The following is a 27484-nucleotide window of genomic DNA, read 5'->3' on the forward strand; positions in this document are numbered from 1 at the left end:
GACCAACCTAGACAGCATATTCAAAAGCAAAGACATTACTTTGCCGACTAAGGTCCATCTAGTCAAGACTGGTTTTTTCAGTAGTCATGTATGGATGTGAGAGTTGGACTGTGAAGAAGGCTGAGCACTGAAGAATTGATGCTTTTGAACTGTGGTGTTGGAGAAGACTCTTGGGAGTCCCTTGGACTGCAAGGAGATCCAACCAGTCCATTCTGAAGGAGATCAACCCTGGGATTTCTTTGGAAGTAATGATGCTAAAGCTGAAACTCCAATACTTTGGCCACCTCATGCAAAGAGTTGACTCATTGGAAAAGACTCTGATGCTGGGAGGGACTGGGGGCAGGAGGAGAAGGGGACGACAGAGGATGAGATGGCTGGATGGCATCACTGACTTGATGGACGGGAGTCTGAGTGAACTCTGAGAGTTGGTGATGGACAGGGAGGCCTGGTGTGCTGCAATTCATGGGGTCGCAAACAGTCGGACACGACTGAGCAACTGAACTGAACTGAACTGAGTACTTGGATGGGAGGATTGTCTGTTATCAGCTGTAAAGTTGTAACACCAAAGGTGGATGAATATGACTCACATAACCTGAGGTATACAGAGATGGCTGGTATGTGTTTGAGATGTGTGCATGTCTATGTTTTGTGTATTTCTCCATGGCTTGGTTCAGCTGGGTGGCTTTCTGCATTCATGAGACTATACAAAAGCAAATGAGAAATCTGCATTATATTTAAATGTTTCCTAATACATCAATGATATTGGAACAAACCTGTGTTTTCAAAATGTGTTAAAGCAGAAATGACTGTTACTTTCACCACCATAAAATATATGTATATATATATATATTTGAATAAGTGAAAGTGAAGGTACTTAGTCGTGTCCGACTCTTTGTGACCCCATGGACTGTAGCCTACCAGGCTCCTCCATCCATGGGATTTTCCAGGCAAGAGTACTGGAGTGGGTTGCCATTTCCTTCTCCAGGGGATCTTTCCGACCCAGGGATCGAACCCGGGTATCCTGCATTGTAGGCAGCCGCTTTACCGTCTGATCTACCAGGAAGCCCTTATTTGAATATGCTAACAAGTATTGTGAATTTATTGCTATTATTTTGCTAATTTGGGCAACTAAAGATTTTTTTAAGTGGTATTTACCTGTCTCTTTGTTTCCCCCCCTTTCACTTCTCATTTATGCTTTTGTTTCTCTATTTTTCTCTCTTCTGAAAGACTACAGTATAAATACAAAATATTAATACCACAGCTACACATTCAGGTAGCCTAGGAATAACATTTGACTTATTCTTCAATGGTCTTAAGCCAAAAAGAAAGCCCCAAAGCAAAGAATCTATTTACTACCTTAGGAGTTTGCCATGCTATCCACGTACCACAGATACCTCAAGTTCTTTTCATAATTCCCATTTCAGGCAGAATTGTTACCCTGGAACTTGCTTAAAGATATTCAAATTGTTTTCATAAAAGCAGAATATAGACGAAATGCTAGATGAGAAATGCTTTAGAGGTGTCCAAGCTGCAGTGAAATGGGGGTTAATTGATAGAATGAAAACACATTTCCAATTATCCATTGATTGCTAATCCTTGGCTAAATTTGGAAAGCTTTAAAAGATCTTCAGCAAGATAACAAAACTTCATTAGTCTGTTTTTGTTCTCACGCTAACTCTGCTTCCATCTCTTCCTGCTTTTTTTAGGCAGGAGGAAGCTTGGATTACAGAATTTAGGTGACAATCCTGCCCACTGGCTGTATTTCCTAAACGCTGGAGCAATCTTTAAGTTGAGAACATCAGACCTTTTCTCAATTTGGAGCACTACTCTGGCCCCCTGCTGGTACAGCGCTGCAGTGGCAGCTGAAATACTTAGGTCTCAGCAGTGAGCTCTACCATGCCCGTCTAAGGAAGGGCCACCTTGTTTCCCTAATGCCAAGATATATCTCTACGTACATCTATTCACTAATAAATGAATATAGCTATATAGCCTCTGAAGGGGTTTATGTGATAAACTATTGTGAACATTCTTCTCATATCAAGTGGCTAGTTTCATAGGCCACAGAATCTTTGGAATTAGGTTGACCCAGACTTGAATGAAAACAAATTGTATATAAGCAATATTATCTTTAAGTTGGATACAACCATACACACTCCAGCACTAAAGAGGATCAAGTGAAATACACTATACATGCATGCCTGGGATCTAGTTAACTGTTAAATGTTAGACACTGATCCACTCATAAAATTAAAAAAAATACTCTTACATTCTAGAAGTACATCATCCAGCTTGAAGTTTCTCTGTGACTACTCTCAGATGAGGCAGATCCTTTGGAGGGGGTCACAGGTAGTTTGTAGTCAATCTCATTCATAAAACACTTAGTAGATGCACACAGTAAGAGCCCCTGAGATATACATAACCCACACACCAAGTCATTAACTCTGTGTTTAAGGACTTTTAAATTTGTCTTGAGACTTCCCTGGTGGTCCAGTGGTTAAGACTCTGTGCTTCCACTGCAGGAAGGGTGGGTGACCCCGGGTTGAGGTTCTAAGATCCTGTATGACACTTTTGTTATTCATTCACTCAGGTGGGTCCAACTCTTTGCGACCTGATGAACCGCAGCACCCTAAGGCTTCCCTGTGTTTCACTATCTCCTGCAGTTTTCTCAAACTCATGTCCATTGAGTTTGCCATAGCACAGTCCAAAAAAGAAAAAGTGAAAGTGAAAGTGAAGTTGCTCAGTCGTGTCTGACTCTTTGCAACCCCATGGACTATAGCCTACCATGTTCTTCTGTCCATGGGATTTTCCAGGCAAGAATACTGGAGTGAGCTGCTATTTCCTTCTCCAGAGGATCTTCCCAACCCAGGGACTGAACCTGGGTCTCCCACATTGTAGGCAGACGCTTTACCATCTGAGCCACCAGGGAAGTCCAAAAAAGAAAAAGAAAAAAAAAAAAGCCTTATACACCAACCAGGCCAAAATAATTCAATTAAAAGAATTCTGAAATAGATTGCCAGTCCAGGTTCGATGCATGAGACAGGGTGCTCACGGCTGGTGCATTGGGATGACCCTAAGGGATGGGATGGGGAGGGAGGTGGGAGGGGGGTTCCAGATGGGGAACACATGTACACTCGTAGCTGATTCATGTCAATGTATGGCAAAAACAACTACAATATTGTACAGTAATTAGCCTCCAATTAAAATTAAAAAAACATTCTGGATGCAGTTTTTTGGGTTTTTTTTTTGCCACACCACATGGCCTGTGGGATCTTAGTTCCCCCATCAGGAACTGAACCTGCCCTTGGCATTAAAAGCATGGATTACTAATCACTGGACAGCCAAGAAATTCCCTGGATGCAGCATTTTAAAAAAGCATAGGACAGTAGCACAGAAACTCTGGAGTCTAGTCTAATTTACTCTAACCAAAATATAAGAGTTGAGGTGGGGGAAAGGGAAATGGGATATTAGCCATTTGATCTAAGTAAAATATTACAAGAAATCTCAAAGGTTCTAGAAATATCACAGGGGTTCCAGAATATTTATCAATTTGAGATTAATTGCAAATTATCAAGGAGACTGTCTATAACAATGCTTTTACACTTGATTAATCCACATCTTTCATTTCAACAAACAAATCTGGGGTATTTTCTATGTGACACAAAGTAGGGTTTTTTTATATTTATTTATTTATTTGGCTGCACCAGGTCTTAGTTGCTGCACGTGAGATCTTTCATCTTTGTTTCCACATGTGGGATCTAGTTCCTGAACCAGGGATTGAACCTGGGCCCCCAGCATTGGGAGCAGGGAGCCTTAGCCACTGGCCCACCAGGGAAGTCCCCAAGGTAGTTTCCATAATGAACTTCAGTCAATACTGTCAGTACTTCCAGGGTTGCTACTAGCTTACTTTGGTAAGAGTCAGAACAAGGGACAGGTGCAGTCAAGCAGGTGCACAGATTAACCAGACTATAGCATCATCATGCAAAGAGCAAGCATTCTTTCCTTCAGGCAGATGCAACCCTGCACCACCCTGGCACGTAATTTGATTGGAGGGAAAGGGGAATGTGAGCTGGATTTCAGGCCTTACTCACTTTCCTAGCCAAGAGTTTTGATTAGTGGACAAACCATACAATTAACATGCAATGGCCCTGAACACAATGGCAAGGCCCTGTTACAACTTTCTTATCATGTCCATATATAGGATTCATTCATCCAACCATCTGAGGAAAATATGCTCTTTGGGGCTACAGAGTGAAAAGGAATTCACATTCTCTTAGGGGGTATAATACATGTACCAAAAATCACTACAGTGTAAGGCAAAAAGTTATGAATCACAAATGAAAAGACTAATGAAATGCCAAAAAACTCAGGAAAGCCAAACCGTACTTATATCTTGAGGAATCACAGAAGGTTTCAGAGAAAAGGTACATTGAACCCAGTTCTGAATGATGGGTAGCATTTGGTCACATGGAGATAGGAACAGAGGATTTAGGAAGTGCAAGATGTAAATAACAAACAAGAATTTAGTTTATCAGAAGCAAATGCTATGTGAACGACAGTAAAAAGAAAACCGGATTGGGACCAGATTATGAAGAGTTTGTAATACTAGGCTACTGAGTTTACCTGTTAATTTGTGGGCAAAGGAGAGCCATGAAGTAATCAAACTCTTTCATGAGTATGAATTTAGAAGAGTAAAAATGAATCAAAAAGGTAGAGAAATAGGAGGAGATGAAATGAAAGGCAGTTGTACTAGCCTAGGATGACACTGTGGAGAAGGCAATGGCACCCACTCCAGTACTCTTGCCTGCAAAATCCTGTGGGTGAAGGAGTCTGGTGGGCTGCAGCTCATGGGGTCACGAAGAGTCAGACACGACTGAGCGACTTCACTTTCACTTTTCACTTTCATGCACTGGAGAAGGAAATGGCAACCCACTCCAGTGTTCTTGCCTGGAGAATCCCATGGACGGAGGAGCCTGGTAGGCTGCAGCCCATGTGGTCATGAAGAGTCAGACATGACTGAGCGACTTCACTTTCACATTTTACTTTCATGCATTGGAGAAGGAAATGGCAATCCACTTCAGTGTTCTTGCCTGGGGAATCCCAGGGATGGGGGAGCCTGATGGGCTGCCATCTTTGGGGTCACACAGAGTCGGACACGACTGAAGCGACTTAGCAGCAGCAGCAGCAGCAGGATGACAATGTGGAGAAGGCAATGGCACCCCACTCCAGTACTCTTGCCTGGAAAATCCCACAGGCGGAGGAGCCTGGTAGGCTGCAGTCCATTAGGTCGCACAGAATCGGACACGACTGAGCGACTTAGCAGCAGCAGCAGCAGCAGGATGACAATGAAACTAAGTACACAGTGGGAAGGAGAGGACTACCTGACTGTCAGAGACAATAGATTCGGCCACTGAATAAATGTAGGTGGTAATGGAGAGGACAAACAGGATGATGAGTTTCCATGCCTATGTGAGAGTAGATGGGTAATATCTTCAGAGTAAATAAGGGCCGAAGAAGAAAAAACAAATCTTTACACAATAACAACTTGCTTTTATGTAACAAGTTTGAGATGCCAGCAAGGCTTCTGGATATAGATGTTTACAGAGGCAGCTGAACACACAGAACTAGGAGAGAAAATAGAGCCAGAGACACACATCACGCTGCCTATGCAATGTATGCTCCTCAACTGCTCACGCTTGTCCAGTTCTTTGCGACACCATGGACTGCTAGCAGCTAGGGTCCTCTGTCCATGGAATTTTCCAGCAAAGAATACTGGAATGGGTCGCCATTTCCTACTCCAAGGGATCTTTCTGACCCAGGGATCGAACCCTCATTTCCTATGTCTCCTTCACTGGCAGGCGGATTCTTTACCACTGTGCCGCCTGGGAAGTCAATGCAATATGAGAGACCAACAAGAAAGACAAGAACAAACCTTTAAAGGACACCTACAGGTGGTGGTAGAAAAAAACAGTGACTAAAGAAGTCATAGAGAAGGAAAGGAAAACCAGAAGAGTATACTGCCACTATGACCAAAAGTCAGAGCATCAAGAATATGAAGGGTGCAATAACAGTACCGAACACTGTGCAGCAGGGATGAGCACCTGCGCACACCTGTAATTGAACTGCCAGGGGTCGCTTTCAATTCTTCCAAATCAAAAGTATTAGCGGAAACAGTGATATCCAAAGAAGTAGGACAAGGAAGGGGACCTTTACCTATTCATATTCCCCTAAAATCCTGAAATATAGGCTGATCAGTTCAGTTCAGTCGCTCAGTCATGTCCAACTCTTTGCAATCCTATGAACTGCAGCACACCAGGCCTCCCTGTCCATCACCAACTCCCAGAGCTTGCTCAAACTCATGTCCATTGAGTCAGTGATGCCATCCAACCATCTCATCCTCTGTCATCCCCTTCTCCTCCTGCCTTCAATTTTTCTGAGCATCAGGGTCTTTTCAAATGAGTCAGTACTTCCTATCAGGTGGCCAAAGTATTGCAATTTCAGCTTTAGCATCAGTCCTTCCAATGAATATTCAGGACTGATTTCCTTTAGGATGGACTGGTTGGATCTCCTTGTAGTCCTAGGGGCTCTCAAGAGTCTTCTTCAACATCACAGTTCAAAAGCATCAATTCTTCGCCACTCAGCTTTCTTTATAGTCCAACTCTCACATCCATACATGACTACTGGAAAAACTACAGCTTTGACTAGACAGACCTTTGTTGACAAAGTAATGTCTTAGTTTTTTAATATGCTGTCTAGGTGGGTCATAGCTTTTCTTCCAAGGAGCAACTGATTTTTAATTTCATGGCTGCAGCCATCATCTGCAGTGATTTTGGAGCCCAGAAAAATAAAGTCACTGTTTCCATTGTTTCCCCATTTATTTGCCATGGAGTGATGGGACCAGATGCCATGATCTTCGTTTTCTGAATGTTGAGTTTTAAGCCTACTTTTTCACTCTCCTCTTTCACTTTCATCAAGAGGCTCTTTAGTTCTTCTTTGCTTTCTGCCATAAGAGTGGTGTCATCTGTGTATCTGAGGTTATTGATATTTCTCCCAGCAATCTTGATTCCAGCTTGTGCTTTATCAAGCCCAGTATTTTGCATGATGTACTCTGCATATAAGTTAAATAACTAGGGTGACAATATAAAGCCTTGACATACTCCTTTCCCTATTTGGAACTAGTCTGTTCTTCCATGTCCAGTTCTAACTGTTGCTTCCTGACCTGCATACAGATTTCTCAAGAGGCAGGTCAGGTGGTCTGGTATTCCCATCTCTTTAAGAATCTTCCACAGTTTGCTGTGACCCACACAGTCAAAGGCTTTGACATAGTCAATAAAGCAGAAATAGATGTTTTTCTGGAACTCCCTTGCTTTTTCAATGATCCAACGGATGTTGGCAATTTGATCTCTGGTTCCTCTGCTTTTTCTAAATCCAGCTTGAACATCTGGAAGTTCACGGTTCACAAACTATTGAAGCCTGGCTTGGATAATTTTGAGCATTACTTTACTAGTGTTGAGATGAGTGCAATTGTGTGGTAGTTTGAGCATTCTTTGGCATTGCCTTTCTTTGGGATTGGAATGAAAACTGACATTTTCCAGTCCTGTGGCCACTGCTGAGCTTTCCAAATTTGCTGGTATATTGAGTACAGCACTTTCACAGCAGCATCTTTGAAACTCAACTGGAATTCCATCACCTCCACTAGCTTTGTTCATAGTGATGCTTTCTAAGGCCCACTTGACTTCACATTCCAGGATATCTGGCTCTAGATGAGTGATCACACCATTGTGATTATCTGGGTTGTGAAGATCCTTTTTATACAGTTCTTCTGTGTATTCTTGCCACCTCTTCTTAATATCTTCTGCTTCTGTGAGGTCCATACCATTTGTGACCTTTATTGAGCCCATCTTTGCATGAAATGTTCCCTTGGTATCTCTAATTTTCTTGAAGAGATCTCTAGTCTTCCCCAGTCTATTGTTTTCCTCTATTTCTTTACAATGATTACTGAGAAAGGCTTTCTTATCTCTCCTAGCTATTCTTTGGAACTCTGCATTCAAATGGGTATATCTTTCCTTTTCTACTTTGCCTTTAGCGTCTCTTCTTTTCTCAGCTATTTGTAAGCCCTCCTCAGACAACCATTTTGCCTTTTTGTGTTTCTTTTTCTCGATAGAGAGGTAAAAGCCAGGTTGCGATCACCAGATCTTAGGGCACCATGCGTGCTAAGTCGCTTCAGTCGTGTCCAGCTCTTTGCGAGTCCGTGGACTGTAGCCCGCTAGGCTCCTCAGTCCATGGGATTCTCTAGGCAAGATACTGGAGTGGGTTGCCATGTCCTCCTCCAGGGGATCCTCCCCACCTAGGGCTTGAACCTGCATCTCCTAGGTCTCCTGCATTGGCAGGCAGGTTCTTTACCACTAGCGTCACCTGGGAAGCCCCATGTGGGCACTATAGCAAAGCATAAAGCAGGAAGAGGACTCCTAGCCAGTCCTTCTGGGAAACTGGTAATTGTGGTTCAGAGCTAGGTAGCATGGCTCAGCTGCCTCACCTAGAACACTGAATGGAAAGGTCAGAGTCTTCGCAGTACCTGACACACAACAGAAGTCCAGGGCAAAAGTAGGATTGCAAGAGGTTAAGGATGAGCTGATGAAGGCACACTGTTTCCAAGCATTTGATAAGGAACAGAAGGAGAGCTTGAAGGGATTTTTGTTGCTTTTTTGTTGTTAACTTTGAACTGTCAGTAGACTGAGTGGGTGGAACAGATAGGAGGAAGATGCAAGATAAGAAGAGGGAAATTAATGAGGCAAGAGTCTTAAGCCCACAACAGAAGATGGAATCAAGACCATAAGTGGAAAGTTCAACCCCCACAAAGAATTATATATGTTTGTCTAAAATGAAAAAGGAAGAGAAAGAGTGCGTAAAGAAACTGTCCGGGTAAAGAGGAATGAAGTTACAAAGCACATGATTGCTTCCATTTTCTCAGAAGAGGACTCAAAATCAGCTCAAGAGAGTAAGAGTGAAGTAACAGACTGTGCGCTGGGGCAGAGTGAAAAGTGAGGTTACAAAAACACATAAATGTAGCAAGAAACGCTAAAGGCTATGATTCATGTACATCAAATTCTACGTCCAATGGTACACTTTCACTTACAGTTGCACCACAAAAACTAACTAGGTGAGAAACACGCTATGGTATTCCTCCAGCTTCCCAATTTAAGGACTAACAGAGAATGACAAAAGAAAGAAATCATGGAATCCGCAGGTATAATATACAATAGCATCATAACCAACAAAGATGGGCTCAGTGCTATAAAACTAGAGTCAGATGGTGATGAGTCTCATATTTCTCTGCCCTTCTTTGCTGGAGCTATTTTCTACTTTTTCCACAGTCGATACTTCTACGAAAAGTTCTTTCTTGAATCAGTTATGAACACAATATAGCTTTTAAACAACTCTCAGCCCATGTTTGCTCTTTTTATAAAGTACGTCATCTTCTAATTTTCCAAGTTTTTACAAACTTTCACTTTGCTACAAATTATTGAAATTAGAACTACATGAAAAATTTTATGTTGGAAAATCATATTATTTCTATTATAAATCTTTAAAAGTACAATTTGTAAGCTGGTGCTCTAGAGCCAAGGAGAAAACAGGATTTAAAAAGAACACAGAAAGGACAAAGAAAGATAAGGCTGAATGAAGAGAAAGAAAACCTTGAGTTATAAATTACTCAGTTTAAAATGTCAAGGGGAACTTGTCTCAGAGTATCCCTTTCTATGTTTTGAAGCTTGTTAATAACGGAAAGTCCTTTTAAACAAGATATTTAATTTTCAGATTCTAACAAATCCATTGACAGCAAACAAATACATAGAACTTATAATAAAACATGCACACTGAATGGAAAAATCTATGGAATTAGTTCAGTAACTATAGTTGGATTCCATTTTCTTTATAAAACACATTTACTGTAACTGTAAAGACTTCTAAAACATGATCTAGAATAGGAGAAATAATTACAATCTATTAATAACTACTGACCACAGGGGGGAAAAATCTGTAATAAATATAAACACACACGGTCTCTTGTTTTACAAAGGAAATGTGAACTATTTCTTGTGCCAACTACTAAAAGGTGGACAATTTCTCCATTTCAATACAGAACAAAAATGTAGATGAAAGTTTTCACCTTAGTAAAAGAAGCATAACTGTTATAAGAAACAGAATCTTCCTAAGGAACAGAAGAAAGATTTTTTAAAACATAGACTACCACCAGGTGGTAAGACAAAGTCTCATATGCTGCTGTGCAGAATAAAATCACTAAGAATACTTGTAGGAAGCAATTTTTCAGAATGTTTATGCTCTTTAACACACCATTTCTACTAACAGAAAGCTAGTATGAGAAAGTAATCAGAAATATGACCAGATATTCAGTGATGTTATACAATGTTATTTATGATAGGAAAGCCTAGAATAGCTACAAAAAAGAAATGGTTGAATAAATTATGCTATGCTACCATTTTATTATAGAATTTAATAGAATGTCAAAATAACATTTGAAAGGGTCATATATTCATATAAGAAAAATATGCTAAATAAAAATTAAATGATAAAATATATGAGTATTTCAAATTCATTTTTTATTGGACTACAACTGTTTGACAATATGGTATTAGTTTCTGCTGCACAATGAAGTGAATCAGCTATCATATATGTATGGTGGTGGTGGTGGTTTTGTTACTAAGTTGTGTCTGACTCTTGAGACCCCATGGGCTAGAGCCCACCAGGCTCCTCTGTGTATGGGGTTCTCCAGGCAAGAATACTGGAGTGGGCTGTCATTTCCTTCTCCAGGGAATCTTCCGGACCCAGGAATTGAACCTGGGACTCCTGCACTGCAGGCAGTTTCTTTACCGATTAAGCTACCAGGGAAGCCCATATACATACATCAAATTCACTTTTAATTACATATATACATACAACCTGGAGAAGGAAATGGCAATTGACTCCAATAGTCTTGCTTGGAGAACTCCACGGACAGAGGAGCCTGGTGGGCTGCAGTCCATGGGGTCGCAAAGAATTGGACACAACTTAGTGACTAAACAATAACAACCACAATACACACAGCCATTTGCATGTCCATATACACATATAATTTTTATCCAGATAAAATTAGAAGGAAATACAACGAAAATTTTAGAGCAATTTTCTTTGTTTTTAGGATTACTTTTTTCCCCTCTATTCTTTTCTGTAATAATCAGAAGCAAGGTGAGGAAGGGAACGTCGTTGCTCAGAATATGTCACAGTAAGACACATGTTGTGTTGCTGTCCTAGCTCTAAGTCCTATCACTGACATAAACCGATCTGTGGCAAATGCGACTACCCTGCCAAGTGCAAGAGAAGATACAACTGGAGTGCCAAGGCTAAAAGAAATGCCACTGGCACTAGCTGAATAAGGCACCTAAAAGGTGTATACAGCAGATTCAGGCCTGAGTTCCTGAACAACATCACCTAATCCCAAAAGAGCAGCTGTGGCAGCATCCAGTAGATCTTAAGAGTTTTGATAATTAGTTGCTCAATAAATGTTCTAGTTTAAAAAGAAAAACACTGAACTTTCTACCATAGCATTTGTAAGCAGAAAGTTTCACTTTTTAAAAAGTAGCAGCTATGTTTCTCTTTAGATAGGCATTTTTAAAAAAATGTAGGCTCTGATACATATAATGTACACACTCTACACTATTGTATCCTCTGAATATGATAAAGTCTGCAGACTCCTGGATCTCCATTCTAATCCCATGCTGAGGAAAGTTATGAATGAAAAGGAAAGGAAAAAGCATGCTGTTGTCTTGATGTTTACTTCCTAAATGACTTTAAGGACACTAGAACATAAATTAATCTGAAGGGAGGGAATTTGTGTGTTTTGTTCACTGCTTTATCCTGCTTTATTCTCAGCAAATATTTGTGAATAAATCTACAACTGATTTTTTAAAATTATGAATCACTTTCCTGTTCTACTACGTTCTTTATCTTGAATCAAAAAGTAAGACAAGGAGAAAGTGCTGACTTTTATGTGATGAGTTGAGGAACTCACTAAATGAAATTAGGTGTTTTTTTTTCTTTTATCCCCTTACAAAGGGGATGATGCTTTCTCTGTAGAGAAGTTCATCTTTTCTACTTTAGTATTAACTTTCTTGCACAAATTGTATCCTGTTATTCTGATTAACTCATCTCACAGTTTCTTTTATTTTTTTCTGTATCTTTTTTCTTTGTGTATGGCCTTCTATGCACAGTTGAACCTGGAACAAATGGAGGGTTAGGGGTACTAACCACCATGCAGTCAAAAATCTATGTTTAACTTTAAAATTAGCTTTCTGTAATTGCAGTAACCACATCTGTGGGTTCAGCCAACCGTAGATCATGTAGTACTGTAGTAGGTACTTTTTGAAAAAAATTCACAAGGTCAACCACAGTTTCTTTCTCTTTTTAACTGTGCCTTATATGCTGGGTTTAACATCTTTACTTCTTAGTTTTATTATGGGGTTTATAATTTCTGATATCCTAATTTGTTCTTATTTTAGTGTGCCTGGCCATTTTTATAGTCTGTTACTTTTTATATTTAAAAATCCCTCTTTTATTAAATACATTTATCTTATATCTTGGATACTTCTAATAGCTGAAATATCTGTAGATAAGTTTTAGTTCTGGTTTCTGCTGACTCTAGCTCAATGTATTTTATTTTTTCTCCCTTGTTATGTTTTGTGATTTTAAAAAAATGTGTATGAGCTTATTTTTTAGAATGTTGACTATGATTATTTGATAACTAGGTTGGTAACCCTCTCTATGGAGGATTTGTGATGGTTTCTGAAAACTGTCACAGACCCACATCTATTATAAATTAAAACTCTCTACTTGTAGAGTTTAGAGACCATGAAAATAGTATAAAATAAGGCCTCAAATCCAAGTAAATGTGACCTGGTAACCAGGAATTGCTCAGGGAGATTTTAACTCCACCTAGAGTTGTATGCCGCTCCAGGATGGTTTCTAACAGGCCCCCTACACTTCGCAGAATGCAAAGGATTTTCTCCAAGTCTCCATTTTTCTCCATGTACAAGTTTCTATGCCAACAGAAATTGATGGATGCCACCAAAGTATTCAGTGATTTCAGCACTTGTTTACCTCACAGAATAGGCTTGCTTGGTTTCTAGCCCCAGAAAGTTTCCTTTGTTTTCTTATAGGTTCATCCATTTATTTTAAAGGATTTTTTAATATGGAATCTACTATTTTACATATTTTATGGATGTCTTCTCTATCATGATCTTCCCTGGTGGCTCAGACAGTAAAGAGTCTGCCTGCAATTCAGGAGACCTGGGTTCGATCCCTGGGTCGGGAAGATTCCCCTGGAGAAGGAAATGGCAACCCACTCCAGTATTCTTGCCTGGAAAATCCCATGGGCAGAGGAGCCTGGCAGGCTGCATACAGTCCATGGGGTCACAAAGAGTCTGACATGACTAAGCAACTTCACTTTCTTTTCTCTATCATATTCTCAGAAATGGAAATCTATTTAATACTTCTGCAATTGCTTTGCACAATTTAAATTGGGATATTATAATTATTCCTGATAAATCTTGTTTTGGTGTGTTAGGGTAGTCTACAAGTCTGTCAAGGGCACCTATAATCTTGACTGAGTTATTGGATTGGCCAAAGAGTTCATTCAGGCTTTTCTGTTAGATGATATGGAGAAACCCAAATGAACTTTTTGGCCAATCCAGTATGTTAGCTTACCTTAGAAGTTTGTATCACCTGCAGATTTGCTTCAACTTTCTCAGCCTTCACCACAGTCACTGATCAACACAGCTTCTGACAAAAAGAAAAGCTAAAAACTTAATTTAAAAAATCTTTATAGAAATTTTAACAGTTTTTTCTTATTGTTATCAGGTACATAGAATTATAAATTGAATTTTCATATCACCATAGATCAATACAAATAAATTAAAATAGCCTACTCCGATTACTTTAACTGGTAGACGTTTAAAAGAGTAGTATTGAACCAAATAAAAATATTTTAACATTGGGGGAAATAAGTAGAAATGTGAAAGGGTGGTATGGATGAGAGGAACTCTAACACGGCTGAAATCTCTATCAGCCTTCACCTTACACAGGAGAAAACCTCTTTATCTAAACTAGTATTTTCTAAACTACACAACTTCAATATGTACAAAAAGTTGTGCAAAGCTTAGAAGAGCTCTAAAATATCAAAGGGAAGCTTTGAAAGGTTTTTTTGCTGATAAAAGCACCATGAAAACCCATGACTACTAGATTCTTTTCTCTTTTCTGCTTTGCCATAGCTTTAGTTCATATCTTTCACTAATTTCAGTCATCAATGGCAACTTTTATAAAATTTTTCTCTCTCAACATCTATATGATGGTGTACACGTGTACGTGTGTGTATGTTTACATTTTCCCATTAGAAATAAGAGAAAACTTACACTCTCTCCTTCAGTATAATGCTCTTGCATGAAGAACGTATAAACCACTGACTCTGGGTCTGCATCTTTATTTTCTGAGCAGCAACTACCGGTTTAAACAGAACATTTAGCTCTTGATATTCTTTCTTCTCAATACTTGATGTATATATCCTACAATAATGTAGTAGAAAAAACACAGGCTTTGGAATCACATAGATCTGGGTTTAAATCTCAACATCTCTGACCCTCTTATGAAAATAGTATCACAAACTCAAAGGACACCTCTTAAGAGTCAAATTATATATATACATATATATATAGTGCCTAGCACAAAGCCTGCCATGTTACCTGCACTCTGTTATGTTAGCTGTCTTTCTGTGTAATTTTGTACTTCATTTCCACTTTGCTCAATCTAGCAAAGGACTTTCCAAGCTAAATTTTCTAAGTCATAGCCCTGATAAACTACTGTGGCTCTGTTCAAGAATTAATATTCTGTAACACTTATTTTGCAACACTTATTTTACCCAACAATAGACATAAACTACTTCAAAAATAGCAATGCAACAACAATTATACTACTGAGTATATCCCACTAAGGTACAGTCATCTCTTGTTATCCATGGGGGACTGGTTCCAGCACAATCCCCTCATGGACAACAAAATCCATGGATGCTTAGATCCCTTACATAAACATTACAGATATACTTTAAATCATCTCTACATTATTTAACAATGTACATGCTCTATAAATTGGGGAAAATTCAAGCTTTGCTTTTTGGAACTTTCTCGAATTTTTTTTCCCGGAACACGCTCGATCTGTGGTTGGTTGACACTGCAGATGCAGAGGGCCAAGATACAGTCCAGAATTTATGTTCTAAAGTCACTAAAATCAGGGCTTCCCTGGTGGTCCAGTGGTTAAGCATCTGCCTGCTAATGCAAGGGATATTGTTTCGATCCCTGGTCTGGGAAGATCCCACATGCTGTGGGACAACTAAGCTCATGAGCTGCAACTACTCAGCTTGCACACCCTAGAGCTCATCTCTGCAACAAGAGAAGCCACTGCAATGAGAAGCTTAAGCACTGCAACTAGAGAAAGCCTTTCAGCAGCAATGAAGACCCAACGCAGCTATAAATAAATTTGAAAGATAAAATAAAGTTACTAAAATTGTTCCTTTTCTTGAGTGGCTATGTCATCAAAATTCTTTATAGTTATGTAAATTTATTTCCTTTTTAGATTTCTCTTTCTACCTGTTTATTTTATTTTTGAATATGTAAACATACATGATTCTAAGATCAAAACTATATAAACAAGTTATAGGGAAATCTCTCCATCATTGGCACCATCCTTTCTACTTATAGATTAATCTATACACTCTTCTGGGCTTTTGCTTTTTCCATTTCAAAATATACTCTGCAGATCACCATATATTGGTGCATGGAGACTTTCTACAGTCTCTTTATGCCTTCTGAGGAAAAGGGCGGCTTGGAAGGGATACCATCAACCTGGAGATTATTTCATTGTTGCCAATCTTTTGCTAATACAAGTAATGGTTTGACTAAATTTATACAAATGCCAGTTTATATTTTATGCCAATGTGTCCTTAGAACAGATTCCTAAAAGTGAGATGTCTGGGTCAAAAGATACATACATACGTAATTCTATAAGATATTGTCAAAGTTCCTCCTGGGATTTGCACTTTTGCATTCTTACCAGAAAGGCATCAAAGTGCTGGTCTCACACAGTCCATAGACTATATTATATAACTTTGGATTTGGGTGAGAAAGGCTTTTTTAAGATAATTAATCAGTTGTGGCTGTTTTTAAAATTTTATTTTTAACTGAACAGAAATTGCTTTACAGTATTGTGTTGGTGCTGCCATATGTCAACATGAATCATTTTTGGCTGTTTTTGCAATATGCATATATGCTCAGGTGTGTCCAACTCCTTGTGACTCCATGGACTATATAGCCCACCAGGCTCCTCTGGCCACCAAATTTTCCAGGCAAGAATACTGGAATGGGTTACCATCTCCTTTTCCAGGGGGATCTTCCCGACCCAGGGGTTGAGCCCATGTCTCTTGCATCTCTTGCACTGGCAGGTGGGTTCTTTATCACTAGTGCCACCTGGGAAGCCCAGGTGAATTCTTTACCCCCTGAGACACCAAGGGTTTTCCTCTTTAGGGTAGGCTTTTCCCTTCTACTTGCATTCTACTGACCCCAGGTCCTGCTTCCCTTTCCTCTGTTCTGAAGTCTCAACTTCACTTTTGTCATTCTGAGCACAGGTTCTAGAGCTGATGCTGTTTTGTCTCAGTGTTAAGTTGCCTACATAACCATAATTTGAGATGTTAGTCAGGCAAGGGTGGTGGTAGTTTACTTTGCTCTCCTTATAGATCTATGTGGTTTTCAAAAAGGATATTTGGATTTAGAAAGTTACCATCATCCTACAGAAACCCTGAACCAAGTTTTATTTTTTTAATTTTTGAATTATTTTCTTGACTTACTATGTGTGGTCAAAATTTTGACTTTTGTATTCTGGAACCAAGATATCCTTTGTGGTCTAATATAGATTTTTATAACTGTCCTATGTGCACTTGCGGAGAAGGCAATGGCACCCCACTCCAGTACTCTTGTCTGGAAAACCCCATGGATGGAAGAGCCTGGTAGGCTACAGCCCATGGGATTGCGAAGAGTTGGACATGACTGAGCGACTTCACTTTCACTTTCATGCACTGGAGAAGGAAATGGCAACCCACTCCAGTGTTCTTGCCTGGAGAATCCCAGGGACAGTGGAGCCTGGTGGTCTGCCATCTGTGGGGTTGCACAGAGTTGGATACGACTGAAGTGACTCAGCAGCAGCAGCAGCATGTGCACTTGAGAAGATATATCCTCTATTAATGGATTCACTTTGATACAAATCTGTAAGAGCTACTTTATTGATTTTGTTGGTCTACTTAACCTGACTTACGTCGAGATACGTGTTAAAGTTTTCTATTATTAGCAGGCTTCTGTTCCTTCTTACATCTCTAGCAGTTTCTACTTCATATCTATTGATATGTCATTTGGTAAACAGATATTTTTTAAAATATTTATTGTAAATATAGCCCTTAGCTTTATAAGGGATATTTTATAATATCCTTCATCTTAATGCTTTTTCAATTAAATTCTGCCTTGTCTAATACTAAGATAATGAACCCTGCTTTCTAAAAAATTTGCATTTATTTGATGTCTTACACTATTACTATTTTTAAATTATTCACTTACTAACTCCCTTTATTTATGATTTTTACAACTGTATCTTTCATATACAACAATCATTAAGTTGAGCCATCAGTTCAGTTCAATTCAGTTCAGTCACTCAGTCGTGTCTGACTCTTTGTGACCCCATGAATCACAGCACACCAAGCCTCCCTGTCCATCACCATCTCCCGGAGTTCACTCAGACTCACGTTCATCGAGTCAGTGATGCCATCCAGCCTTCTCATCCTCTGTCATCCCCTTCTCCTCCTCCCCCCAATCCCTCCCAGCATCAGAGTCTTTTCCAATGAGTCAACTCTTTGCATGAGGTGGCCAAAGTACTGGAGTTTCAGCTTTAGCATCATTACTTCCAAAGAAATCCCAGGGCTGATCTCCTTCAGAATGGACTGGTTGGATCTCCTTGCAGTCCAAAGGACTCTCAAGAGTCTTCTCCAACACCACAGTTCAAAAGCATCAATTCTTCAGCGCTCAGCTTTCTTCACAGTCCAACTCTCACATCCGTACATGACTACTGGAAAAACCATAGCCTTGACTAGATGGACCTTAGTCGGCAAAGTAATGTCTTTGCTTTTGAATATGCTGTCTAGGTTGGTCATAACTTTCCTTCCAAGGAGTAAGTGTCTTTTAATTTCATGGCTGCAATCATCATCTGCAGTGATTTTGGAGCCCCCCAAAATAAAGTCTGACACTGTTTCCACTGTTTCCCCATCTATTTCCCATGAAATGATGGGACCGGATGCCATGATCTTCATTTGAGGCTTTTTAGTTTCTGCCATAAGGGTGGTGTTATTTGCACATCTGAGGTTATTGATATTTCTTCCGGCAATCTTGATTCCAGCTTGTGTTTCTTCCAGTCCAGCGTTTCTCATGATGTACTCTGGATATAAGTTAAATAAGCAGGGTGACAATATACAGCCTTGACACTCTCCTTTTACTATTTGGAACCAGTCTGTTGTTCCATGTCCAGTTCTAACTGTTGCTTCCTGGCCTGCATACAGATTTCTCAAGAGGCAGGTCAGGTGGTCTGGTATTCCCATCTCTTTCAGAATTTTCCACAGTTTATTGTGATCCACAGAGTTGAAGGCTTTGGCATAGTCAATAAAGCAGAAATAGATGGTTTTCTGGAACTCTCTTGCTTTTTCCATGATCCAGAGGATGTTGGCAATTTGATCTCTGGTTCCTCTGCCTTTTCTAAAACCAGCTTGAACATCTGGAAGTTCACGGTACACGTATTGCTGAAGTCTGGCTTGGAGAATTTTGAGCAGTACTTTACTAGCGTGTGAGATGAGTGCAATTGTGCGGTAGTTTGAGCCTTCTTTGGCATTGCCTTTCTTTGAGATTGGAATGAAAACTGACCTTTTCCAGTCCTGTGGCCACTGCTGAGTTTTCCAAATTTGCTGGCATATTGAGGGCAGCACTTTCACAGCATCATCTTTCAGGATTTGAAATAGCTCCACTGGAATTCCATCACCTCCACTAGCTTTGTTCGTAGTGATGCTTACTAAGGCCCACTTGAACTCACATTCCAAGATGTCTGGCTCTAGATGAGTGATCACACCATTGTGATTATCCGGGTTGTGAAGATCCTTTTTGTACAGTTCTTCTGTGTATTCTTGCCACCTCTTCTTAATATCTTCTGCTTCTGTGAGGTCCATACCATTTGTGACCTTTATTGAGCCCATCTTTGCATGAAATGTTCCCTTGGTATCTCTAATTTTCTTGAAGAGATCTCTAGTCTTTCCCATTCTGTTATTTTCCTCTATTTCTTTGCATTGATCACAGAAGAAGGCTTTCTTATCTCTTCTTGCTATTCTTTGGAGTTCTGCATTCAGATGCTTATATCTTTCCTTTTCTCCTTGGCTTTTCGCTTCTCTTCTTTTCACAGCTATTTGTAAGGCTTCCCCAGAGAGTCATTTTGCTTTCTTGCATTTCTTTTCGATGGGGATGGTCTTGGTCCCTGTCTCCTGTATAATGTCATGAACCTCATTCCATAGTTCATCAGGCACTTTATCTATCAGATCTAGGCCCTTAAATCTATTTCTCACTTCCACTGTATAATCATAAGGGATTTGATTTAGGTCATACCTGAACGGTCTAGCGGTTTTCCCTGCTTTCTTCAATTTAAGTCTGAATTTGGTAATAAGGAGTTCATGATCTGAGCCACAGCCAGCTTCTGGTCTTGTTTTTGTTGACTGTATAGAGCTTCTCCATCTTTTGCTGCAGAGAATATAATCAATCTGATTTCGGTGTTGACCATCTGGTGATGTCCATGTGTAGAGTCTTTTCTTGTGTTGTTGGTATTTGCTATGACCAGTGCATTATCTTGGCAAAACTCTATTAGTCTTTGCCCTGCTTCATTCCGCATTCCAAGGCCAAATTTGCCTGTTACTCCAGGTGTTTCTTGACTTCCTACTTTTGCATTCCAGTCCCCTATAATGAAAAGGACATCTTTTTTGGGTGTTAGTTCTAAAAGGTCTTGTAGGTCTTCATAGAACCGTTCAACTTCAGCTTCTTCAGTGTTACTGGTTGGGGCATAGACTTGGATTACTGTGATATTCTAATCTACATTCAGTTACAAAACATATTTAAAAGGTGTCATCAAATTTTTTCTTTTAGAAACTATGTATCACTTGATAATGGGAAAAAAATCTAAATTTGTATATATGCTGCTGCTGGTAAGTCGCTTCAGGCGTGTCCGACTCTGTGCAACCCTATAGATGCAGCCCACCATGCTCCCCCATCCCTGAGATTCTCCAGGCAAGAACACTGGAGTGGGTTGCCATTTCCTTCTCCAATGCATGAAAGTGAAGTCGCTCAGTCGTGTCCGACTCTTAGCAACCCCATTGACTGCAGCTCACCAGGGCTTTAACTTTTAATACAAGTTAAATCAAAGTTAAATCACTTTTACTTAACATCACTTGACATTGTTCACACAAAAGTGTTATTTTAAAACATTTCTATGGATCTTCAGATTATTATGAAATCTAGAGAATTATGTTCTTCAAACAAAAGTCTGCAGATACCTAATTTGTTATTTTAAAATTACTTATATACAGAACATATTTATGCAATATAGTAAATGTAAACACAGTATTTTGACTTTAAGTTGTCTCAAAAAGAAAATAGTAGAGTAACAAATTTTCTTCAGCAGAAGAGACTGAAAGCAATAAGTTTGGCATCATTTACCCTGACTGGATACTTTCAAGAAAAAAATGGCAAATAGAGCATTATTACTTAAGGGTTCATTTTCATTATCTCTACTGTAGGATCTCATAAACAGACCTCAGAAAAAAAGGATTATGAACTTGTCCTTAGTATTATTCTAATGTATAAATTGGAAGAGAAAAACAAACTGAAGGTCAAGTTTTTGAAAAGCAGATTAAAAAGTTATTTTTTAGTTAGGCTAAAGAAAAAAAAAAAGGACATGAGTTTGAGTAAACTCTGAGAGTTGGTGATGGACAGGGAGGTCTGGCATGCTGCAGTCCATGGGGTCGCAGAGTCAGACACGACTGAGTGACTCAACTGAACTGAAAAAAAAAAAGTATACCCATACCTCCCAATTGCTATATTTTTAAATTCATTCATTCAACAATTATATTTTTGAATATATGCCAAGAACTATTACCGTGTTATCATTACCCAAAGGCTTTCACAAACATTTACTGAGCAGGTACTTTGTTTTTTTGTTTTTTGTTTTTGGTACTTTGTTATTGATGTTTGTTAGCCACCAATCCCTTTGATAGCCTATATAGTTCTCCAGAGCCAAGGACTGGTTCCAAAACTCCCCACAGACATCAAAATTCCTTAGGCACCTAGTACCTAAGCCATCAACTCCATAATAAATTAATGATATTTGAACTCTTATAACTTAAGCTTTTAAGATTCATGGATAAAAAGTAAAATTTTTAAAGAAAATTAATTTTCAATTGTTTATTTTACATTTTACTGCTGTTCTCCTTGATATTCCTGCCACAAAATACAAGGCACTGTTGACTTGAATGGGTTACCAGTTAACCTTGATAGTGAAGTGAAGTCACTCAGTCGTGTCCAACTCTTTGCGACCCCGTGGACTGTAGCCTGCTCAGGCTCTTCCGTCCATGGGATTCTCCAGGCAAAAATACTGGAGTGGGTTGCCATTTGATTTCTAAACTCAAGGCAGTATCTTCGCTTCTTCTCATGAGTATCAAAACTGGTAACATTAATCATAAAATACTAGTCTTTTAGCTAGGTTTTCGGATCCGAGATAATTTCCCCCTTAAATGAATAACCAAGCAAGCTTTCTACTTTGATTTTTAAAAATAATAAAGAGGAGAAAGAGGTAATTCCTGCCTCCGTCCTCCCATCTCAAAGAGTTTGGGAGTTAAAAATGCTTTTGTTACAACCTCACCAGAGCCATGACAGGCTCAGAGAGGTGCACTAGGCCAAAAATAATCCCTGAGTCAGGCTCCGGGGCTTCCGGGGATGATAACTCTGGCCAATCAGAGGGATGATAACTGGCCAATCAGTAAATACCAGGAAACCCCTGCAGCCAATCAACCCTTGCCAACTCCCTGTCTCTGTTCTAAACTTATAAATACTGTTGTAAATCTGGGCTTGGGGCTCTTGCTCTGCTCTGCTCCGCTCCACTCCACTGCGGTGGGGGGGGCCCTGGCTCCAGCTAGAAATAAAACCCTTTCATGCTTTTGCACTGGTGGGTATGTCTTGTTCTCTCAGTTTTGGGGACTCGGACTCTGGGCAAAACACTTTCTTTTACACAAACTTCTGCCTACCCAGGACGAAGCCACCAAGCATGCCAAAGCAAACCCTGAGATTCCCAAATCTTCAGCAGATCGTAATCAGGAAAACCAAGATTTGACAAAATTCTTCCTTTGCTTCCACTGTTTCTGCAAAGGCCATCCATGTTCTAGCTTAAAAAAAAAACCCCAACAAAAAACCACTGCAGGAGTGTCAGCTGTACACTAATGAATAAAACTGCCCTAACCCAGAAGCTGGGGCACCGCTTCAAAGGATGGCCTTAGAAGTTAAGCAAAACACGAGTAGTCACTCCCTCGCAAACGACAGAAAACGAAGACGTCTCTTCCGACTAGTAAAGATAGTCGTATCTCCCTCTCTCCTCTTCCATCACCAGTCTTGTTTCTTTCTCAATCAGGCAGTCCATCAGACAACCTTCCTTGTGAGTACAGCGGGTTGATGGTCAGAATCGCAGACAACGATTACTAGAATAGTTCCCTGGAACCGAAGGGATCACTGCTAAAACATCAGAGTCCACGCCAAGCCATGACAATAACCAACCAAAGCCTGTGATCCTAATCACCTCCATCATTTATCTCTTTCCAGCCAGGGCTGAGACTCAGACCAGGAAAACCTTTCCCTTTCAGGGAGGTAAGAAGCTTCCAGGTCTGTTTCCTCAGGCCCCTTCTTTCCTCCACTGCTTCTTCAGGACATCTCTACAGCTTGAGCCGCTAAGGTAGGTTTCAAAGGCCCAGCAGCCCAGTCCCAGCCACACACAAGATGGCAGCCAAACACCTACCAGAGGAAACAGACGAACCACCACTCCAGCGATGCCGGCCTCTAGACTGTGGATATCCGCATTGGTCCAGTCGGAGAGCGCGAGACAACCCGAGAACTCTGACAGCCAATCGGAAAACGGCGCGCTGAAGCGCCGTCGCGTTGCAGGCTGTACGCGCTCGGAACCTCCAAGGCGTGAACCTGGTAGGGGTGTGCAGCCAATGAGCTAGAGCCTGGGAAGTGGGAGCTGTCGGTGTTCTATTCCCATTTCGGGCTCATGGACCTTAGAAATATGGGCGGTCCTCCCTATCCGGCTGAGGCGAGGCGGAACTGTTGGCTGAGGTGAGGGCTAGTAAACGGTGAAGTACTTCCCGGCCAGGGGGCACCTGAGGCCGCGGGTTCTCGGCGGCGTGGAGTGGGAGAGGAGTCCGACCCGCGGGGAACTCAGCCTCGCCAGTGGGGCGGGCGGAGCGCAGCTCTCGGCTGTCGCGGGCTGCGTGGAAACCGTTAGCTGAGCTAGTGGAGCTGCCGTGGGTGGCCCTCCCGAAGGCTCTTTCGGCCCAGGACCACGGAACGCGGCGGAGCTCTCTGCCGCCTGGATCCCACCCCTTGGGACCTCCCATCTCCCTTTCGCCCGCATACAGTCCCGGGCTGAAGAGGGGGACCGCGGGCGCCCTGAGTTCCCACCCGCCACATTTCAGTCTCTTGACATCCGGTTGCACACCGTGAGAGGTGATTCCTAAAGCAGCTGGGAACCTGAAGCTGTAAAGGGGGCTGCGGAAAATGAACTGCGGTTCAAAATCCAGAAGCAGAGCTTGACGGTTTATCCACTGACTCATTTCACAGGTAAGACTACGCTGAATAAGTAAAATCATTTCCCCAAGATCACGGAGTTGAGAGCAGATCCTCAGAGCTCCTTTCATTAACCACAACCCAGTAAGTAGTTATTCCCAATAGGTAGGAAATAAGAAACAATACGTAATTGTGCTCATCAGCAAGTGGAATCCTGCAGTGAGTTGTGTGTGTTACGAATGAGGCGGTAGATTAGGAGGATCAAAAACGGGCTCAGAAACCAGGCTGCTTGGTTCCTTAGTTTGTCTTTGCTATTTACAGTGTAACATGCTTGAGCTTCTTTGTGAGAGAAACCCAGGCATGCTACAGTTTGTCCCTCGTGATTGTTATGCAGGTCAGTAACACGGCAAGTGTTTAGAAGCCTGCCTGACACATGGTTTATACTCAATGAATGTTCATTACTGTCATCACTGGTAAAACAGCAGAAGAAATGGTCACAGTTTCACAAAAGCCTGTTGGTGAAAACGAACCATAAATCGAAGCGAAACGGTGTTTTTCTGCCAAAATGAAAAAGTGAGAAGGGGGAAAAATATGAACAAATTTTTAAATACTGTGACAATCTAAAGTTAAATTGGTAGTCTCTGGATGATGAAATTATGAATGATTTAAATTTTCTTCTCTATGCTTTACAATATTCTGCAAATTTACTGAAGAAAACCTTTTTTGTGATTACTAACATAATTGGCCTTTTTCGCGTCCTCTTTACCATGTTTCTATTCGTATCTTGTATTTTTCTATTTTTCTTTTTAAATGAGCTTAGCCCCAAGTTTTCTTTGTTCTGTTTTCTTTTTCATACTGTACTTCTACATGTTTAAAAATTTTTATTGGAGGATAGTTGCTTTACAATGTGTCACCTTTATATTTTTAATGCAATTCATACATTTAGTTCGTATTGATATTCTCTCTACAAAGAACTTAGTGTGATTTACTTTGCTTTCTGTAATCTTACAACAATCCCCTTCCATCCCTCCTCCAAAAAAACACGTTAATTTCCTGTGGTTTTATTTTCTAGCATTATTTCATTCGTCATTAAAACCCACTTTTAATCTCTCTTTATCTGGCATTAATGTGTTTTATTTCTGAATTTGCTCACTTTTGTTTCTTTTACCTCAGCACTTCCCTCTAGGTTAGTTTTATTAATGAAGCGCTTCTTCATTTCTTTCAGAGTCTCTGATGGCTCTTTGAATGTCTGTAAGAGTCTTTTTTTTTTTTTTTTTAACTCTTGCTATTTGAAACATAAGGTGGCTGAAATAGTATTCTGGATTCAGACTTATTTTCCCTTAACATTTTGCATCGACATTTCTGATGAGAAGTCTGATTACCAGTTTGATAAATGTTCATTTTAGATCATCTAGATTTTCTGAAAGTTTCTGAGGTTTTGTCTTTATTCTTGATATTCTGAAGTTTACCCATGGTTTGTCTAGTGGTTTGTATTAATAAGTTTATTTTGTTACTCAATGGACTCTTAGTGGCCTATGTGTTGTCCAGTTATAAGAATTTTTTGATCATTATTGCCTTGTCTTCTTTCTGCTTACCCCTCTTTTTGCCAGTTCTTTGCTCTGCATTCTGAGTGAGTTACTCAACTTTGTCTCCTGGCTCTTTATCCGAATCTGTTACTATGAACGTTAATTATTGAGTTTATTTAACAACTACTTTTATATCCAAGATATCCAGTTAATCATTTTTCAGAATTGTATGTTATTTCTTTAGCTCTTTGATATTAAATACAGTAATACTTGTTTTAAAATTATTTTCAGGATGCTCAGTTAATTCTCTTTAATTCAGTTCAATTCATGAGTTTGGTGGGCTTGTTAAGTCTCTTCCATGGTGTGACTTTTTTCAGCTGTTTGGTGACTCTTGGTTGTACGTACTCGTCTCCTCTGGGAGGATCTGCTTTTTATTTTGCCATGATCCGTTTGTGGTTGGCATTATCTTTGCAACTTCCCATCTGTTTCCTTTCCACAGAGAGGTCCCACAGACTCAGTCTATAGATAATTTCCTTTTTATTTTCAGCATGATTCTATATTTCTAATTTAAAAACTTAAGGTTTCTGTGAATTTGGTGTGGGAGTAGGAGAAGAATTCACCATGCGTTGATTAACATCCTGAGACTAAAACTGCTGACCTCTTTTTGACCTTAGTTTCACCTCTAGGTGTGTATCTTAAGGAAATAATCAGAGATAGGCGTAAAGTATGTTCCATCATTATTCATTGTACTGGGAAAATAGAAATAATCTAAACGTCTGATATAGAGGTTGACTTAATAACTTGCTACATTCTAATTATTTAAATTCTTTAGTATACTTTAACTTAATGGATTATTGACCAAAGTATATTGTGCAGTCACTTAAAAGGTCATATTATAGAAAAACAGTAATGATGAGAGAAAGTGGAAGATGTATTATCAATGAAAGATCATAAAAATTTATATATACTAAAATTCAAATTTTGGTTTTAAAGTATATATACAGAAAGAATAATAATAACTTAGCGTTCGTCGAGTCCTTTGTAATGTGCCAGGTATTATTCTAAGGGATTAAGTCACCCTCACAACAGTCTTTTGAAGTAGTTAACATTATTGGCCCCATTTAAAAGTTTTTAAAGGTTTATGAAATGGAGATACTTTATATTAATTAACATATATTTTAAATAGGTAATTTTGAATTTTCCTATAATATTCCTAATATTGATATTTTACATATTTTTCCAGTTAATATGTATTCTTTTTTCATGATAGTTCATGCTATTTTAAAAGATAGAGCTATTGTTACAACAACCCTCTTTTTCTGATATATTTTATTATTTTCAAATATGTCTTTTACCATTCCTTATTGTTTTCCTTACAGAATGTTTCATGTATTCATGGACCAAAAGATGGAGTTGATTTTTGTTTTTAAAAAGATACTGTTGATTTGATACAACTGTACGTATTCACTTGATAAAGATTCATGGAATGATCATGAAGTTGGACTAGTAATCATTTCGGAAAGTTTCTTCAAGCACAGTTTAAAATTCAGGTGTCAAAGAATATTCGGCTTAAAACAGTATAATGATATATTTTCTCTGAGTACTGCAAATTTCAGAGACCACAGTTGGATTCCAGTTATATTCTACAATCAAAGTGATTCAGTTCTTTGATACAGTTAATTTTGAAGAATTTGATGTTTGGAAACAGCACCAAAAGATGGGAGAAAAAAATGGTAGGTTGAAAAACCATTGTTAAACTTTATGTTTAAAAGTATATAGATTTCTTAATGAAGTTGAATTGTCGAATTTTCAAGTTTTTTCATTGCATGTGACTTTCTTGAATTACAATTAAGGATTTATTCTCATGGAACAACAGTTTTGACTCTTTATAATTAATTGTGTATCTGTAATGCTTAGTCAGTACTTAAATGTACTTTTAAAAAATATACTTTATTTTTTTAGAAA

At 39.5% G+C, this 27484-nt stretch overlaps 2 protein-coding genes across 25 annotated transcripts in view; one reads left to right on the forward strand and one right to left on the reverse strand.

The window, feature by feature from the left end:
- The window catches only part of CAB39L (calcium binding protein 39 like), a 92982-nt gene extending 69469 nt beyond the window's left edge, over nucleotides 1-23513 (reverse strand). For 2 of the 6 annotated variants that reach the window (XM_069601402.1, XM_069601403.1), the window contains exons 1-3: nucleotides 23224-23286; nucleotides 14460-14609; nucleotides 13756-13830 (exon numbers count right to left, since the gene is read on the reverse strand). The gene's annotated coding sequence lies outside the window, so the exon portion shown is untranslated. Of the gene's footprint in view, nucleotides 1-13755; nucleotides 13831-14459; nucleotides 14610-23223 lie in introns of all 6 variants that reach the window. The other 4 variants (XM_069601405.1, XM_069601404.1, XM_069601406.1 and 1 more) reach the window with 4 other exon arrangements.
- SETDB2 (SET domain bifurcated histone lysine methyltransferase 2) overlaps nucleotides 23331-27484 on the forward strand; it is a 75605-nt gene continuing 71451 nt past the window's right edge. For 5 of the 19 annotated variants that reach the window (XM_069601354.1, XM_069601350.1, XM_069601356.1 and 2 more), the window contains exons 1-3: nucleotides 23335-23543; nucleotides 24048-24137; nucleotides 26899-27252. In XM_069601354.1, the coding sequence (XP_069457455.1) occupies nucleotides 27214-27252 (39 nt within the window). In that variant the 5' untranslated portion in view covers nucleotides 23335-23543; nucleotides 24048-24137; nucleotides 26899-27213. Of the gene's footprint in view, nucleotides 24138-26898; nucleotides 27253-27484 lie in introns of all 19 variants that reach the window. The other 14 variants (XM_069601352.1, XM_069601357.1, XM_069601360.1 and 11 more) reach the window with 7 other exon arrangements.

Source organism: Ovis canadensis, chromosome 10 (genome assembly GCF_042477335.2).
Source record: "Ovis canadensis isolate MfBH-ARS-UI-01 breed Bighorn chromosome 10, ARS-UI_OviCan_v2, whole genome shotgun sequence".
Taxonomy (NCBI): domain Eukaryota; kingdom Metazoa; phylum Chordata; class Mammalia; order Artiodactyla; family Bovidae; genus Ovis; species Ovis canadensis.